The sequence below is a fragment of the Mizuhopecten yessoensis genome, unplaced genomic scaffold (genome assembly GCF_002113885.1).
Source record: "Mizuhopecten yessoensis strain PY_sf001 unplaced genomic scaffold, ASM211388v2 scaffold4625, whole genome shotgun sequence".
Taxonomy (NCBI): Eukaryota; Metazoa; Mollusca; class Bivalvia; order Pectinida; family Pectinidae; genus Mizuhopecten; species Mizuhopecten yessoensis.
In genome coordinates this window covers 143,693-159,656 of record NW_018405640.1, presented here as the reverse complement: position 1 = coordinate 159,656, position 15,964 = coordinate 143,693, and the positions used below count along the sequence as shown (strand labels likewise).

Below are 15,964 nucleotides of genomic sequence, written 5' to 3'. Positions count from 1 at the left end.
GAGTCTGGATATCCTCGCAAGACACGCGACAGCGGAAAAGATATCGGAGATACAGATGTCGAGGACAAATACAAGAAAGACAGGAAGAAATACGACGATCTGGCTGACAATAATGATTCTGGATATCCACGCAATAGACGTGAACGACTATGAGTCTGGATATCCTCGCAAGACACGCGACAGCGGAAAAGATATCGGAGATACAGATGTCGAGGACAAATACAAGAAAGACAGGAAGAAATACGGAGATCTGGATGACGACTATGAGTCTGGATATCCTCGGAAGATCGGCGATACAGATATCGATGACAAATACAAGAAAGACAGGAAGGAATACGGCGATCTGGATGACGACATTGAGTCTGGTTATCCACGCCAATCACGTGACAGCAGAAAAGACATCGGATATACAGATATCGATGAAGTCTGGATATCCTCGCAAGACACGCGACAGCGGAAAAGATATCGGAGATACAGATATCGATGACAAATACAAGAAAGACACGCAGAAATACGGCGATCTGGATGACAATAATGATTCTGTATATACAGGCAAGTCACGTGACAGCGAAAAAGACATCGGCGATACAGATATCGATGACAAATACAAGAAAGACAGGAAGGAATACGGCGATCTGGATGACGACATTGAGTCTGGTTATCCACGCCAATCACGTGACAGCAGAAAAGACATCGGATATACAGATATCGATGAAGTCTGGATATCCTCGCAAGACACGCGACAGCGGAAAAGATATCGGAGATACAGATATCGATGACAAATACATCGATGACAACAACAAGAAAGACAGGAAGAAATACGGCGATCTGGCTGACAATAACGATTCTGGATATCCACGCAAGTCACGTGACAGCGAAAAAGACATCGGATGACAATAATGATTCTGAATATCCACGCAAGTGACGTGACAACGGACAAGACATCGGAGATACAGATATCGATGACAAATACAAGAAAGACAGGAAGGAATACGGATATCCACGCAATAGACGTGACAACGAAAAAGAAATCGGAGATACAGATGTCGATGACAAATACAAGAAACACAGGAAGAAATACGGCGATCTGGCTGACAATAATGATTCTGGATATCCACGCAAGACACGTGACAACGGTCAAGACATCGGAGAGGCAGATATCGATGACAAATACACGAAAGACAGGAAGAAATACGGCGATCTGGATGACGACTACGAGTCTGGATATCCTCGCAAGACACGCGACAGCGGAAAAGATATCGGAGATACAGATGTCGAGGACAAATACAAGAAAGACAGGAAGAAATACGACGATCTGGCTGACAATAATGATTCTGGATATCCACGCAATAGACGTGAACGACTATGAGTCTGGATATCCTCGCAAGACACGCGACAGCGGAAAAGATATCGGAGATACAGATGTCGAGGACAAATACAAGAAAGACAGGAAGAAATACGACGATCTGGCTGACAATAATGATTCTGGATATCCACGCAATAGACGTGAACGACTATGAGTCTGGATATCCTCGCAAGACACGCGACAGCGGAAAAGATATCGGAGATACAGATATCGATGACAAATACATCGATGACAACAACAAGAAAGACAGGAAGAAATACGGCGATCTGGCTGACAATAATGATTCTGGATATCCACGCAATAGACGTGACAACGAAAACGACATCGGAGATACAGATGTCGATGACAAATACAAGAAAGACAGGAAGAGATACGGCGATCTGGCTGACAATAATGATTCTGGATATCCACGCAATAGACGTGAACGACTATGAGTCTGGATATCCTCGCAAGACACGCGACAGCGGAAAAGATATCGGAGATACAGATGTCGAGGACAAATACAAGAAAGACAGGAAGAAATACGGAGATCTGGATGACGACTATGAGTCTGGATATCCTCGGAAGATCGGCGATACAGATATCGATGACAAATACAAGAAAGACAGGAAGAAATACGGCGATCTGGATGACAATAATGATTCTGTATATACACGCAAGTCACGTGACAGCGAAAAAGACATCGGAGATACAGATATCGATGACAAATACAAGAAAGACAGGAAGGAATACGGCGATCTGGATGACGACATTGAGTCTGGTTATCCACGCCAATCACGTGACAGCAGAAAAGACATCGGATATACAGATATCGATGACAAATACAAGAAAGACAGAAAGAAATACAGTGATTTGGATGACGACAAAGATTATGGATATCAACAAAAATCGCAGAGTGGAGGAAAGGATAATGGAGATTCAGATATTGACCCCAGGAATAACAAGGACAGAGAAAATTTGAGTCATCAGGAAAAAGGAAAGGAAGTTGCTTATAATCACAAATCAAAAAATGACGAACAGATCATGGGGAATAAAGATATCAGCGACAAATATGGAAAAGACGGAAAGATGCATGATGTTGATTCAAACGACAACGCATCCTCATACAGTAGAAGATTTGGAAAACCGGAATATGGCGAGGACGACGGTGACCATTACGGTAAAGGTACGGAAGACGTGGTAAACACAGATGACTCAGACATCTGGGGAAAGGAAATTGACGATAGAAATAGAAGAAACAGGCGTGGAGACAAGGTACCACCGGACGTGACACTTGGAGATGATGAAGGTAAAATATCGACAGACCAACAAGGCGACAAGAACACTGCAAATAGTGAACGTAGAACGCCCTCTCCTCGCAGACCAGAATCATTGCCGATTGAGAAAATAATGCCTGACGTAACAGATGACATGCGCAATGATACAAAACCAGGTAAACCATTAAATGAAAATGATCGACAAACTTCAAAGAAAGCAAAAAGTCATTCAAAAAAGGATGATATTGAACAAGAACTTATTCAGAAAGCAAAAGAGGTAACTGCAGAGATAAAGACACTGAACGATGCTTGGATGTCGGACCGAGAAGATAATAGCTCTAGTGGAGATACCTCACCATTAGGACATCTCGCAGACACAAAACCGGAACTGCCGAATACATTCTTCATGGGCGTGGTCCAGTCTGATTTTCATACTGCCGAAAGGGATGAGTCAAGGTCGGATGAAATTCGCGGGAAAAATGGTCATGTTGGTGAAGTTGGATCCGACAATGACGTTTTGAATACACTAATGGACAAAGCTAGCGATCGACTTGCTCAAGCTCGTTCAAGCAATCAACCGGAAACGTTTACAGAAGAGCTAGTTGGTCATTTGAAACCTGACGAGGTCCGCCGGATGAATGGCGACCAACTTCAAAAAGACGCTGGTGCACTGTCTACGCATGCTCGTAATCCTTTGGAATCTGTAAAAGAGAAAGACAGAATTGATTCTTTGGTTGGCTACACTTATGATGAATATTGCGATGATTCTATCAGTGATTTAGACCAAAGTAAAACTGCAATAGATGGAATCGTCGGAAAGGACAATAATCGAGTTGGTAAGAGCAAATACGGAACTCCATCATTTGTCAATGAAATAGCGACAAACAAAGACCAAGAAGAAAGTTCAGTTAAGATTCCGGGACTCAAATGCGACCAAGCTTCCACCGAGGAAATTCCTCACAAAAAGCGAGGGCTTTCTGTACATTTCAAAGATGAAATATGCGATGCTCCAGATTCTATACAGTTAACAGATGCGACACCAAATGGCGGGAAAGAACTGACACGTGATTGTCATCGAAAAACTTCTTCTGAAGAAGGCGAGGTCTGGTGTGAAAAAGCGGATGCCTCAATATACAGAAGTCTTTCTGAAACGTCTAAACGTCCTGATGACACCGACGTGTTCTCCTTTTCGACTTCTGCTGATATCAAAGAAGGAAAAGATGTCCAACCACCAAAGATCCTGAAGGCATCATCCGATGTTACCATCTATGAAGGACAAAACTTGGAGATCAGTTGGGAAGTTCAAGGTTGGTGCTACTTCACTATTCACTATTTTCCTGTGTAAAATCATTAATGGAAGGAAGCATTTAGTGGCTTATGCTTTTTAAAGATATGTATCTATTAAGCCTACATGTAATGTGACATATGTATGTTGTGTAAGAGTTAACTCCCTTTTGGATAAATGGTATTTAACATATTTTTCATTGACTTGTCATAGAGTTATCTCCCTTAGGATATATATAACTTTACTCATTGTACCTATGAATTGTGTTAGAGTTATCTACCGTAAGATATGGTTTACTAATTGACATAATTTGCGTGTGATTTGTGTTACGAGTGATCTCCCTTGGAACATCTATTATTAATCTGACAATTATCTTAAGAACATGTTTCATAGGTGGCATTAATATGTAAAGTTAAGCATTTCTTTGACACCGGAAATACAACCGTAATATTTAAGAGCTTTCATATACACAATATTTGCCTCGTAACAAGGAGCTTAATTCTTGAGTAAAAGAAAATACCGTCTGACAAATCATTAATACCTTATATCCACAAAAATACTTTTTCAAGAAAACTAAAATTGGTACTAGATGTTTATTTTACTTAAGTAAAACACGTCGGCTATGTAATTGTACATGTTATCAATAGTATACCGTGCATTCGCTTGATTCCAATTTCATCTTAAAATCAGCATCTTTGAAGCTACTGTAATAGATGTTGTACACACTGTTTCGGTAGTCATTTGATAAATGAAATTTTCCGGACACATATTCATACTTAGGAACAAGTCATTTGGATACCAATCCACGAAAAAAAGAAACATTTTCGAGATTCCACTGTATGACTGCACTTTCTCAGTCCAGATAAGCGAGGTTCAAGTGTAAGACCTCAGTATCGTAGTCCGGATAATCGAGGTTACAGTGTTTGACTAGAGTATAGTTGTTCGGTTTAACGAGTATCTGGTGTATGAATGGGGGACCTTAGTCCGGATTAACGTTGCTACAGTGTTTGGCCAGAGATAATACTCCGGATTAACAAGACTCAAGTGTTTAACTGGAGTATCCGGATTGACGAAGTTCTCCTGTATTGTGAAGTATCACAGACAATATTAACGAAGTTTCAGTGTTTGAACGAAGCATTACTTTCCGGATTAACGAGATTATAGTATATGACTGGTATAGCATAGTCCATATAAGCTGGGCTACAGTGTTTTACTGGATTATTGAAGTTCGAATTCTTTTACGAGGTTCAACTCTGTCTAGTTACCACGTAATTATATTATTTTTAGTCAATGAGAGAATATTTTCAAACCTGAACTGCTTTGATTTGTCAATGAACTGCTTCAGAGCCAACAATGTATTACAAACATCTTAATATCAAGTCTGAGCCTAACAAAGAGGCGCTTGGGAATTGGAAAGTATTCTCTGTAACGAAAAGAAAGGAAAACTGGTTCTTTTAGGGAACATCAAAGTAGTGTGTGTATGCCTGGTACAGATGTTTTGCCAAGTTTCGGGGTCGAGCTGGGTTCAGGATAAATATTTGTATATCTGCCATTTCAATCTCAAATTAGCCATGTGTTTCGGGTTATTGTTATGTTGGGCCTTTTAATCTTGTCAGATTATAATCTATAGCATGTTAAACGGTCGTGTTTACTAGGGGATCCGAAATGATAGTGTATTATAATGGGATTTTTACTTTTTACAGAACAGCAGTCAGTTCACAAATTTCTAGTTTAACCAGAGTTGTCGTTCCTGACATCCTGTTTGGACTCGATCAACGGCTTAAACCCAGTAATCGTGACAAAATCTAAAACATGATATTTTTCATTTTTTTTCTTTATTCTCAAAAATGACATTATAATAGTTATAAGATATCTTCATTAAATGATAAGTTTTATAATAAGTCTTAAACATCTCTGAATTTAGGTAACTTTTTATCTTAATTACTGTGCAATTTTAACAACACTGTAATGAAAAATTACATTTGTCTATATTTCATCGCTGAAATTCATTTTACGGACGAAATGGGCTATTAATGGTACCGAATATCGTGCAATTTCTATTGCAGACACATTTTCAGCATCACTATCCAAGCTGCTACTTAATTCGCGAAAGGAACAAGAAACTTGGGGACACACAATGCGTCTCTCCTTAGAATTGTCTGAACTGTGTTTGCGGAGTCGTGGGACGTTTTTAATTTTCGGTAATCTCCTAAAATAAAGGTGTTTTTAAAAATAAAATAAAAATCTAACGCCTTTATTTTTTGTCCAGAATGTTTTTATAAGTTTGTGTTTTTATTACTATTACTTTTGAGAAAAAAAATAACATAGCTGATATTTTACCTTGCAAAAGGCACACCTGAGCCACGTATGAAGATATACAAAGATGGCGAACCAATCGAATTGTTTGATGGAATGGGGATAGTACAAGATGGACACGAGTGGACATTGTCCATCCCTGACGTCATCAGGGACGACGCGGGGTGTTACGAACTACACATCATTAACAGACACGGCACGGATAAATCAGAGGTCAAAGTTCAAGTTCACCGTCAGACGCCAAGGACTCTACAGAAGTAAGGAAAAAACCCAGTTTTATTGTATGGTTTACACTGATCAATCTCCAAGTACATCAGCAAGTTAGGGAACAATTTCAATCGATAAAATAAAACAAAAACTTCAAAGCATTGTGGGTCCCAAGAAAATTGAGAATGATTGGCTATTGGACGGACAATGAACGTAATTATTTCTTTTCTGTTATAATATTTTTCGTTCTCTCCGCTGAGCGGTTTTCAAGATGCGATAAATTATTCAATGGAAATCATTTTGTTTACCTATTAATTGTGTTAATCTTACCAAAATTTTATAGTTAAAATTTAATTTCAACTTTACCTCGTTTTATCTCGAAAACTGACTCAATTGGAAATTATTAAAATATTATAACTGGAAAATTCAATTTTCTTTCGTTTTGCAAATTTTTAATTCAGTAGTATTTCAATTGACTGAAGGAAAATCCAATGAAAATGCACGACAAAAAGAGGGGGAACGCGTGTGACCTTTATTTTGGGACCAGACTGTACGTGTGTATCAGAACATACAAAAACCCCACATGGACTTTACGGCGCCAAATATTTTGGAAGACATTTGCATTTTCGAAATTGTCACTTTGCGAATTGAGTAAACTCAATACCAATTCAAATTCAAAGGTAAACTGAAAAATGGTTTTGCAAGAGTTAAAACGGATTTTGATTAACATCGCAATCGATAACCACTCAATTTGCGAGAATAGGAGAAAAACGCTTTACAGCGTTGCACGCCAATGATGTAAGGGAAGTAACCTCGGTACCCAACTGCACACAATTGCAATCTTGAGTGCCTATTCACTAGAAAGCGTGGCGGTCAGTTACCGTCATTCGTGACGTTATGCTTCCCATGCTGTACCTTTTAGTCCACAATCGCAGTATAGCGGTCTTGCTGGTGGTCATGATCAGTTCCCGCCGTTCGTGACGTCCCATGCCGTCCATTTTTTTAGTCAGGCCAGTTCTTGTCGCACTGTGACGTCATATTTTTTGTTTGTTTATGTTACAGGGAGCTAGCAGCACCTGCTTTTACAGCACAACCTGAGGATACGACACTGAAGGAAGGAGATGACCTCGTACTCAAATGTGCAGTCCAGGGTCAGTATAGGCATATGCTAATATTAATACAAGCCGGCCTCCTCTGCCCCGACGCAATATATAAAAAAAAATATCTCGTCGTCAGAAAGCTACGTTATCGCGCGCAGCTACATAGGCACGGACTTGGATAGGCCTTGGTCGGATAATATACCTCAGGCAACTAATTAAGTCACACTCATTTACACAGGGACCTGAGAATTTGTTACAGCTATATATTTGGACCTAAACTAAGGTGTTCGGAGTAATTTTACATGTTTTAGGGGTTTAGATAGACTTTCGGTAAAATTGACACCCCAATTAATGCTCATATATGATCATTGGGGGTGTCATTTTTACCAAAAGTCGATCAAACTAGTAGCGACAAAGTTTCTAGTTTTTCACAATGACAGATATTGGGAGAGAGAGGTTCCCCTCCCCTTTAGATACCGATTTTATATAATTATGAACACAGTGACCTGAAAAATTGTTAATAGTTATGTTTGGACCTAAATTGAGGTGTTCAGAGTAATTTTATACATTTTACGGGTTTAGATCAATTTTCAATGGGGGTGGCATTTTACCAAAATTTAACCCCAAAAATGTGTAAAATTACTTTGAATACCTCAGTTTAGGTTAAACATAGAGCTGTTACAAATTTTCAGGTTCCTGTGTAAATAAAAGAAATCATCAATTTGACCAGATTTAATGAGTAATATCAAATTCTTTTAAAAATGTACTGTAGTTTGGGAAGTTAAAGAATTTAACAAGACCAACCATTATACAATACAGGTGTATTAGAATCAATAGGAATTGAAATATTATGATGTTCAAGATGCCCTTCCCCCCCCCCCCCCCCCCCCCCCCCTTTAATATGGTACTACAGACACCTATTGTAAGGACACATACCTGCTATATAATCAAAATTGTCTTGGCAGGTTTTCCCCCGCCCCAGGTCCTGTGGCTGAGGGACGGAGAAGAGCTTAGTGATGGGGAGGAGGTAGAAATTCTGGAGGAGAATGAGAGTCAGTGTCTCATTGTGTGGGAGGCTAGGCCAGAACACGCCGGTCAATACATCTGTCGGGCGGTCAACTCACAGGGCACCACAGAGGTCAAGTTCAATGTTGACATACAAGGTCAGTTAACTTATGTCACAGAGGTCAATTTTAATGACGACATACAAGGTTGGTTAATTCATGTGACAGAGGTCAATTTTAATGTCGACATACACTTGGTCAGTTAACTTATGTCACAAAGGTAAATTTTAATGTCGACATACAAGGTCGGTTAACTTATGTCACTGAGGTCAATTTTAATGTCGACATAAACTTGGTCAGTTAACTTATGTCGGAGGTCAATTTTAATGTCGACATACACTTGGTAAGTTAATTCATGTCACAGAGGTCAATTTTAATGTCGACATACACCTGGTCAGTTAACTTATGTCACAGAGGTCAATTTTAATGTCGACATACAAGGTCAGTTAACTTATGTCAGAGGTCAATTTTAATGTCGACATACACGGTCTCTTTATTCATGTCACAGAGGTCAATTTTAATGTTGACATAAATGTACAAGGTCGCTTAATTCATGTCACAGAGGTCAATTTTAATGTCGACATACAAGGTCGGTTGATTCATGTCACAGAGGTCAATTTTGATGTTGACATACACTTGGTCAGTTAACTTATGTCACAGAGGTCAATTTTAATGTTGACACACACTTGGTCAGTTAACTTATGTCACAGAGGTCAATTTTAATGTCGACACACACTTGGTCAGTTAACTTAATATGTCGCAGTGATCAGAATCAAGGTTGACATTCATTGCCAGTAAAGTAACTTGCTTCACAGAGCAGAGATCAAATTCAAAATTTCAATTGCTGCAGCTGTTGAAACAGGGTATTCAAGCTCACCACTGTGTAGGTTCATTTGATGATTTTCCAACATTAAAGTTATGTATTACAGAAGACACATGTTAAACTTGTCCGTTACTTCAACTTGTTGATAAATCAGTTTTCTATGCTTTATTTTCAGATTGGTCTTCAGAAGAGGAGGATCTCCATGGAAATGACACAAAATCATCTAAAAGTGGAGAAGATGAGAAAATGCCAGCAAAAAAATCTGAAGAAAACGGACAACCCAAACTGGATGAGAAGAAGATCAAAGATGAGAATACAAAATCCCAAGAAGAAATCCAAAAGGAAGAACAAGGGAAGAAAGAAGCACCAAAAGTGGCAGAGAAACCAAAGGACAGAACAAAGAAACCAGTTGTTGAAGAAGAAATGATCGCAAGCAAAACAGAAAATGTGAATGAATGTCTTCCTGAAGATGAAGATGAGAAGTATTTTCCCTCAAAGAAAGAAGCTGTTCCACCAAAACCTGCCGCCAAACCTAAAGATAAGCTAAGGAAGCCAGTTGTTGAGGAAATCGTTGAAGACCGGATAGAAAAAGTGACAGAGAATATTCCAAGTAACAGTGGAGAAACGGTTTCAGTCGCAGCAGTCGAAAAGGAGGAAATGCCAGAAGTTGCTGCAACGCCTAAAGAGGTAACAAAAACTCCGGTCATTGAGGGTAGCATTCAAGACAAGGAGGAAACATTAAAACAGTGTGTTCCTATTGATGGTGTGGACCAAGCATTGATGACAACTGTTAGAGAAGAGGATCATCCCAAAGTTGGAGCAAAACCACAAGAAAAGTATTTGGCATCTGCAGTTGAAGGGGTTATTGAAGAAAACGCAAGTGAATGTAAACCTTTTGATGAAGCAAAAAATGTTTCAGCCACAACTGTTAAAAATGATAAGGTTCCAAAAGTTGCTGCAAAACCAAAGGTCAAATCAAAGACCCCGATTGTCGAAGAAATAATTCAGGACAAATCTGAAATGGTTAACGAGTGTGTGCCTTTGGATGGTACAGAAAAAGCTTCAGTAACAACTGTTAAAACAGATACGGTGCCAAAAGTTGCTGCAAAACCAAAGGTCAAATCAAAGACCCCGATTGTCGAAGAAATAATTCAGGACAAATCTGAAATGGTTAACGAGTGTGTGTCTTTGGATGGTACAGAAAAAGCTTCAGTAAGAACTGTTAAAACAGATACGGTGCCAAAAGAGGCCTCAAAACCTACAGAAACACATAACCCCCCGATTGTGGAAGAAATTATTCAGGACAAACCTGAGACGGTTAACGAGTGTGTGCCTGCGGATGATACAGAAAAAGCTTCAGTCACAACCGTTAAAACAGATACGGTGCCAAAAGTGGCCTCAAAACCTACAGAAACACATAACACCCCGATTGTGGAAGAAATTATTCAGGACAAATCTGAGACGGTTAACGAGTGTGTGCCTGCGGATGATACAGAAAAAGCTTCAGTCACAACCGTTAAAACAGATACGGTGCCAAAAGTGGCCGCAAAACCTACAGAAAAATCAAGGAAATTGGCAGCTGAAGCAGAAAAGAAAAAGACAGACACGGGAAAAATGAACAAGGAGGAAACCGATGGCTTATCCAATGATGGTATTTTGGATGGACAGTCGGTTGATGGAAAGAAAACTGGTCTTGGTGAAGAGGAACAAACGCCAAAAAGTAAGACAGATAGTTCTCTACAAAGAAATAAAGACAAGGCGGATAAAAAGAAAGACACGGACAATCTTAACCTTTGTAAAGAAGGATATGACCTTGACAGAAAAGAAAAGCAGGAAACATTGGACAAGCTCAGTAAATCCCTGGGAATTGACGACCTTGGGGAAGTGTCTTGGTCATTGGATGAATTACTTGATGACAATGCGAAAGAGTCAATAGATGGGGTCAAAGGTCATCCTAAAGATCAAAACAGTTACCACGGTGATACTGCAGAAATTTCTGATGAAGAAATCGATGGGGAACCAATGATACCGGCTATAGAGCTACACATGTCAAATTCTGATGTAAGTAATTGTTTCTCTTGTAAAAATTTGTGTTGGTGTAGAAAATGGTTTTAATCATACATATAGATATATAGAAGACAAAAATTATTAGCATTCTTGATGCTTTTTGTTAAGAAACAATTAACTCATCAATTTTCAAGTTTATAGTAAAACCTGAATATTTAATGACTGTTATATGATTTACCACCTCTATTTCTGCCAGCGTATCACAAATTCCTTTCCTGTCTTCCTGAAAATTTCCTTTGTAATTTTCCTCTGTATTTATTGACAAATTCAAATTCTTTATTTCATCTTGAGCATAAACATCTCATCGATTCAAAGGAAAATTTCATAATGTACATTCAAAATCAGCACAGGCTGTAAGATACAATCAGCATATGGAATTTATAATTCAAATACAGGTGTTTTTATGAAGTAAGAGCTTGCAAATCAAGCTAGTTAGAAGCCAACAGAGTAGAACGTAGTAAATTACACCTCTTTATCAGACCAACATTTTCCTGGAAAAATGGTGGCAGTATGACAAGGTTTGAATATATATACGTATTATATACATACCTATACCAACTATGGTTTTGTGTATATTATTAAATTAGAAGTACAATTTTCATCCAGCAACAAGCCCATGCCTGGTAATAAGCCCACCCATATCTGTTGCAGAATTTTTTATTTCTTTTTTGTATACTAAAACAACGGTTACAAGTATAATATCAAATTTGTTTTGATAGGAGATGTATGCAAAGAAGTATACAGTGATCGCTGGTTACCATGACACCACCAATGACGTCCATCTTGAATCAGGGGAGGTAATAGAACTGCTCAACAAGATGGTCCCCACACATTGGTTGGTTAGGAAACTGGACGACAAGCAACAGGTAAAAACTGATGGCAGGGGGGCACATCATTAGCTAAGCAGTTGGGAACAAGAAGTGTATGTCTTCTGATAGTTTTAGAAATATTAGGAAAAATAATAATACATGATGAATTTCAGATGTAAATGACTGAAAAACTTGTTGTTTCCCCCCTTATCAGTTGCAAAAGAAAACTCAGACAATGATTTACAGAATTGTGTAATGTTGGGTTGTTTACAAAACTGTTTAACTCATTTACCCCTGAAGACACATATGGACTCTTCCAATTCAAAGGTTGGAATAGTTCATTATGAAATTTCAGGGGTGAATGAGCAAAAACCTGTTTAAATCAAAACAGTCATTTATGACTATTTTTACCATTTAAGGAAATTTCATCTGTAACCTTTAATTGTCTAGATATAAAAAAAATGGTAAGTGTACAAGTATTTAATTAAAGGTGTATCTTTCAGGTGTGTTACGTACCTGCGGCCCTGCTACAGTCCCGGAGAGATGTGGATGCCAGCCCCACCTCAACACCAGAGGGCCTCGCTAAGGCAGCTAGCAAGTCCAAGTATGTAGTAATTCACTGTGAACATGTTAAATATAACGAAAAAATGAGAATAAAATTTCCACCAACATAAAGCTCGAAAAAATATTTTAATTTATGTTTCTTAACTTGTAGAAATAACCTGTACATGCATGTAGATTGTGTCTGTACCTTGATATTTTTTCTGAACTCAATTATGATTCTATAGAAGTTATGGAAATTGTTTAGGTTACTATAGATTTCCAAGATAACAACCTGTAGTAATTGTAATTGTATATTGTCAGATAGTAACTCTGTACAGTGTTTAGTGTATAGCGAATTGAACGCCCGAGTCAACTTGATTTATCTCCCTTGGATTGTAGCATGTTTCTGCCCAAGCCAATGGGTGTTTGGTGGGCTATATGTTTTCCTGTAATAGTTGTAGTTTTAAATCGAGGACCAACATTTAATACATTACCTTAAATTTGTATGCAGTGGATAGCTCCCTTGACATAGCTTTGCACATATGCATCAAACTTTCATATAAGAGGAGATTATAGAGAATGCTTCTTTTACTAACATTTAAGATTCAATTATGCTTATAACATAGTTTGTTGGGGTAATAGTCAGTCATGGCGGTATCAATTTGAAATTTGACTGACTCTGTGTGTATCTGCTGTATGCTTGCGTTATTTACAGTATACTTGATATGTTTCAATGTATTGTGTAAATTGCTTTCCTCTCTGCAGTGATTGTGCCATCTTAGAAAAAAGAGCATGTCACTTTGAAAATTTGGCAAAAAATTGTTTACACTATAAATTATCCCTTTGGGCTACTGGTGATAAAATCTCAAGAATCTCATCTTTGGTGATTTTCTTAATAAAAAGGATAATTCCAATGTTTAGTTTCAAATATCTCTAAGCCCTATAAAACAGAATTTAATACTGCACTTTCTGCTTTTGTTGGTGCCTGTTTTGAAGTACATGTACTGTGCAAAAAAAATTACTTAGTTAAGGAAGCTCAAATTTAAATATTCAAGACTTAACAACTTCCCAAAACAATACAAACATCGGTTAGTGCTTTACATGTACATTTTTAGTGACAGTTATATGTATGGCCAAAATACAAACAAACGAAAATATAACTATTAGAATTTAGAAGTTTTATGTATGGCCAAAATACAAACAAACGAAAATATAACTATTAGAATTTAGAAGATTCCGTTTTAAAGAATAACAGGTAGTTCTATGTAATATTTCATCTTTTAAGGCAAGCTGTTCAGGACCTGGTTGACACGGAGGAAGACTATGTTTGTGACCTCCGTGACCTTATTGACAACTACCATGATCCTTTACAAGATGGCGGTGAAGGAAAGTTTCCAGACAAACTACTTGAGAAAAAGGAAGAGATCTTTGGAAATCTCATGGAACTTTACAACTTCCACAATAAGTAAGCTTAAAGAAACAACACAACTAGATTTTAATCCAAATTCACAGCTTCAGATATAAATCCAAATTTTTTGAAAACATAATTGTTACATGTTGATCTTAAGATAATGATTTAAAGGTTATCTTAATGATAAAAAAATAAATTTGGTCGCTTCAAATTTACAATTGAACTTTTAGGAGAGAAAAAAAGAAATATGTAATTTTTGAGATAAACTTTACTTCAGGTAGTCAATTTAGATCTTGGAGAGAAAAAAACAAAAAAACTTTGATCATGTCAAATAAATAAAATGTTCAATCTGTAACAGATTTTGTTTTTGACTCCTCAGTGACCTGCTGCCAGAGCTAATGGCTTGTGCAGACAATCCAGAGCAAGTGGCAGAAATCTTTCTTGAGCGGGTAAGTGCATGCATGTACATATCAATATCACCTTGTAGCTTTAAAGATCCCTATGAAGCTTGAAGCCTAGACAATTTTATGATTTTGATATGAACATTTTAGAAATTTTATTTCAAGGCTTGGCCTGCAGTGTTTAAATTGGAAGATAACCCCAAGTTACATTTTGTTCATCGTTGGTGACAGAACATCTTCTACATTCTGAAAATGAAGCTAATAAATTTGACATGTTTTTAAATAGTGGTTCTATCTCCAGCATCATGCAGAGTGTTTCCCCCTATAGCTATAGCTTCCCCCATTTCAGAAAGAAAATATAGAGAAACCCAACATTAGTTTTATACTGTCTGGGTATTCACAAAAAAACTTCAACTAGAAATGCTTGTTAATAATGCTTAAAATATTGATATGAGTTAGATGCCAACTGGGCTTAAATCCTTTACATCGATCAGCTTTACATAAAAAATAACTGAAAGTAGTTAAATATGATGCAAAAATTAATTCTTGCAGTTGACAAAACTTGGCAACCAAAACTTGGCGACCAACCCTTCACATTTTGTTCCGACTATAAGGTCCTGAGTATACATGCAGTAGAAAAATGGAAGAATTTTACTTTAAATGCGTTGTTGTGAAAATGTTGGTTCAAGAAAATGTTGTTTAATGTTTCACAGAGGGAGAGTCTGAAGCAGTATCTTCCTTTCTGGGCCGGGCGGGAGAAGGCAGACGAAGACATCAACTCGGAGGAAATTCAAGCATTCCTACAGGTCAGCATCATACTCTGAAAATTCAGACAAGACCTGTTACCTTAACAGGGATTTTTTGTCTTGTTTTCCAGATTATTATTGTGGTGTTGAAATTTTCTGGTAAATATTTATTCCATCACATTTAAATCAGGAAGTTATTGTACCTTGTACAATATTACTGTTTATACATAAAATCTTGATCATATAAATTGAGTTTTTTATTAAGAAAGTTTTCTCTACAAAGCAAGATTTTTTGTTTGATCTAGCAGAAATAGTTTTTTTGTGAACATTTCAAAAATGTTAAATGTGTAATTATTAACTCATACTTGCCAACTCTCCCTGTTTTGGAGGGATACTCCCGAATTTGGACCCTAAAATTAAGCATTTTCAACAAGTGTATTTGCTAATTATTGCTATTTTCTAAGTTATAATAATTCCATCTGAAAGAACAGCTCCAAAGATGCCATTTAAAGTGTTATTTTTCCCTAGGGTGAACATACACAAATTTTATTTATGCTTTTAATTCTGAGT

General features: G+C 37.5%; 3 protein-coding genes across 9 annotated transcripts in view; all 3 read left to right on the top strand.

Annotated features, from left to right (window-relative positions):
• The first annotated feature begins 149 nt into the window (after positions 1 to 149).
• Positions 150 to 1,369, top strand: LOC110449472 (protein starmaker-like). Its single transcript, XM_021496349.1, has 2 exons — positions 150 to 675; positions 942 to 1,369. The coding sequence occupies exons 1-2, from the start codon at positions 150 to 152 to the stop codon at positions 1,367 to 1,369; spliced, it is 954 nt and encodes a 317-aa protein (XP_021352024.1).
• Positions 1,366 to 11,000, top strand: LOC110449477 (titin-like). Its single transcript, XM_021496362.1, has 7 exons — positions 1,366 to 1,590; positions 1,964 to 3,929; positions 6,258 to 6,480; positions 7,493 to 7,581; positions 8,496 to 8,693; positions 9,593 to 10,889; positions 10,943 to 11,000. Exons 1-7 carry the CDS (start codon positions 1,366 to 1,368, stop codon positions 10,998 to 11,000), a joined length of 4,056 nt encoding a protein of 1,351 aa, XP_021352037.1.
• The window catches only part of LOC110449475 (titin-like), a 121,712-nt gene continuing 116,475 nt past the window's right edge, over positions 10,728 to 15,964 (top strand). For 4 of the 7 annotated variants that reach the window (XM_021496356.1, XM_021496357.1, XM_021496355.1 and 1 more), the window contains exons 1-6: positions 10,732 to 11,478; positions 12,204 to 12,350; positions 12,797 to 12,897; positions 14,122 to 14,301; positions 14,627 to 14,696; positions 15,362 to 15,454. In XM_021496356.1, coding sequence (XP_021352031.1) covers positions 11,032 to 11,478; positions 12,204 to 12,350; positions 12,797 to 12,897; positions 14,122 to 14,301; positions 14,627 to 14,696; positions 15,362 to 15,454 — 1,038 coding nt within the window. In that variant the 5' untranslated portion in view covers positions 10,732 to 11,031. Of the gene's footprint in view, positions 11,479 to 12,203; positions 12,351 to 12,796; positions 12,898 to 14,121; positions 14,302 to 14,626; positions 14,697 to 15,361; positions 15,455 to 15,964 lie in introns of all 7 variants that reach the window. The other 3 variants (XM_021496353.1, XM_021496358.1, XM_021496361.1) reach the window with 2 other exon arrangements.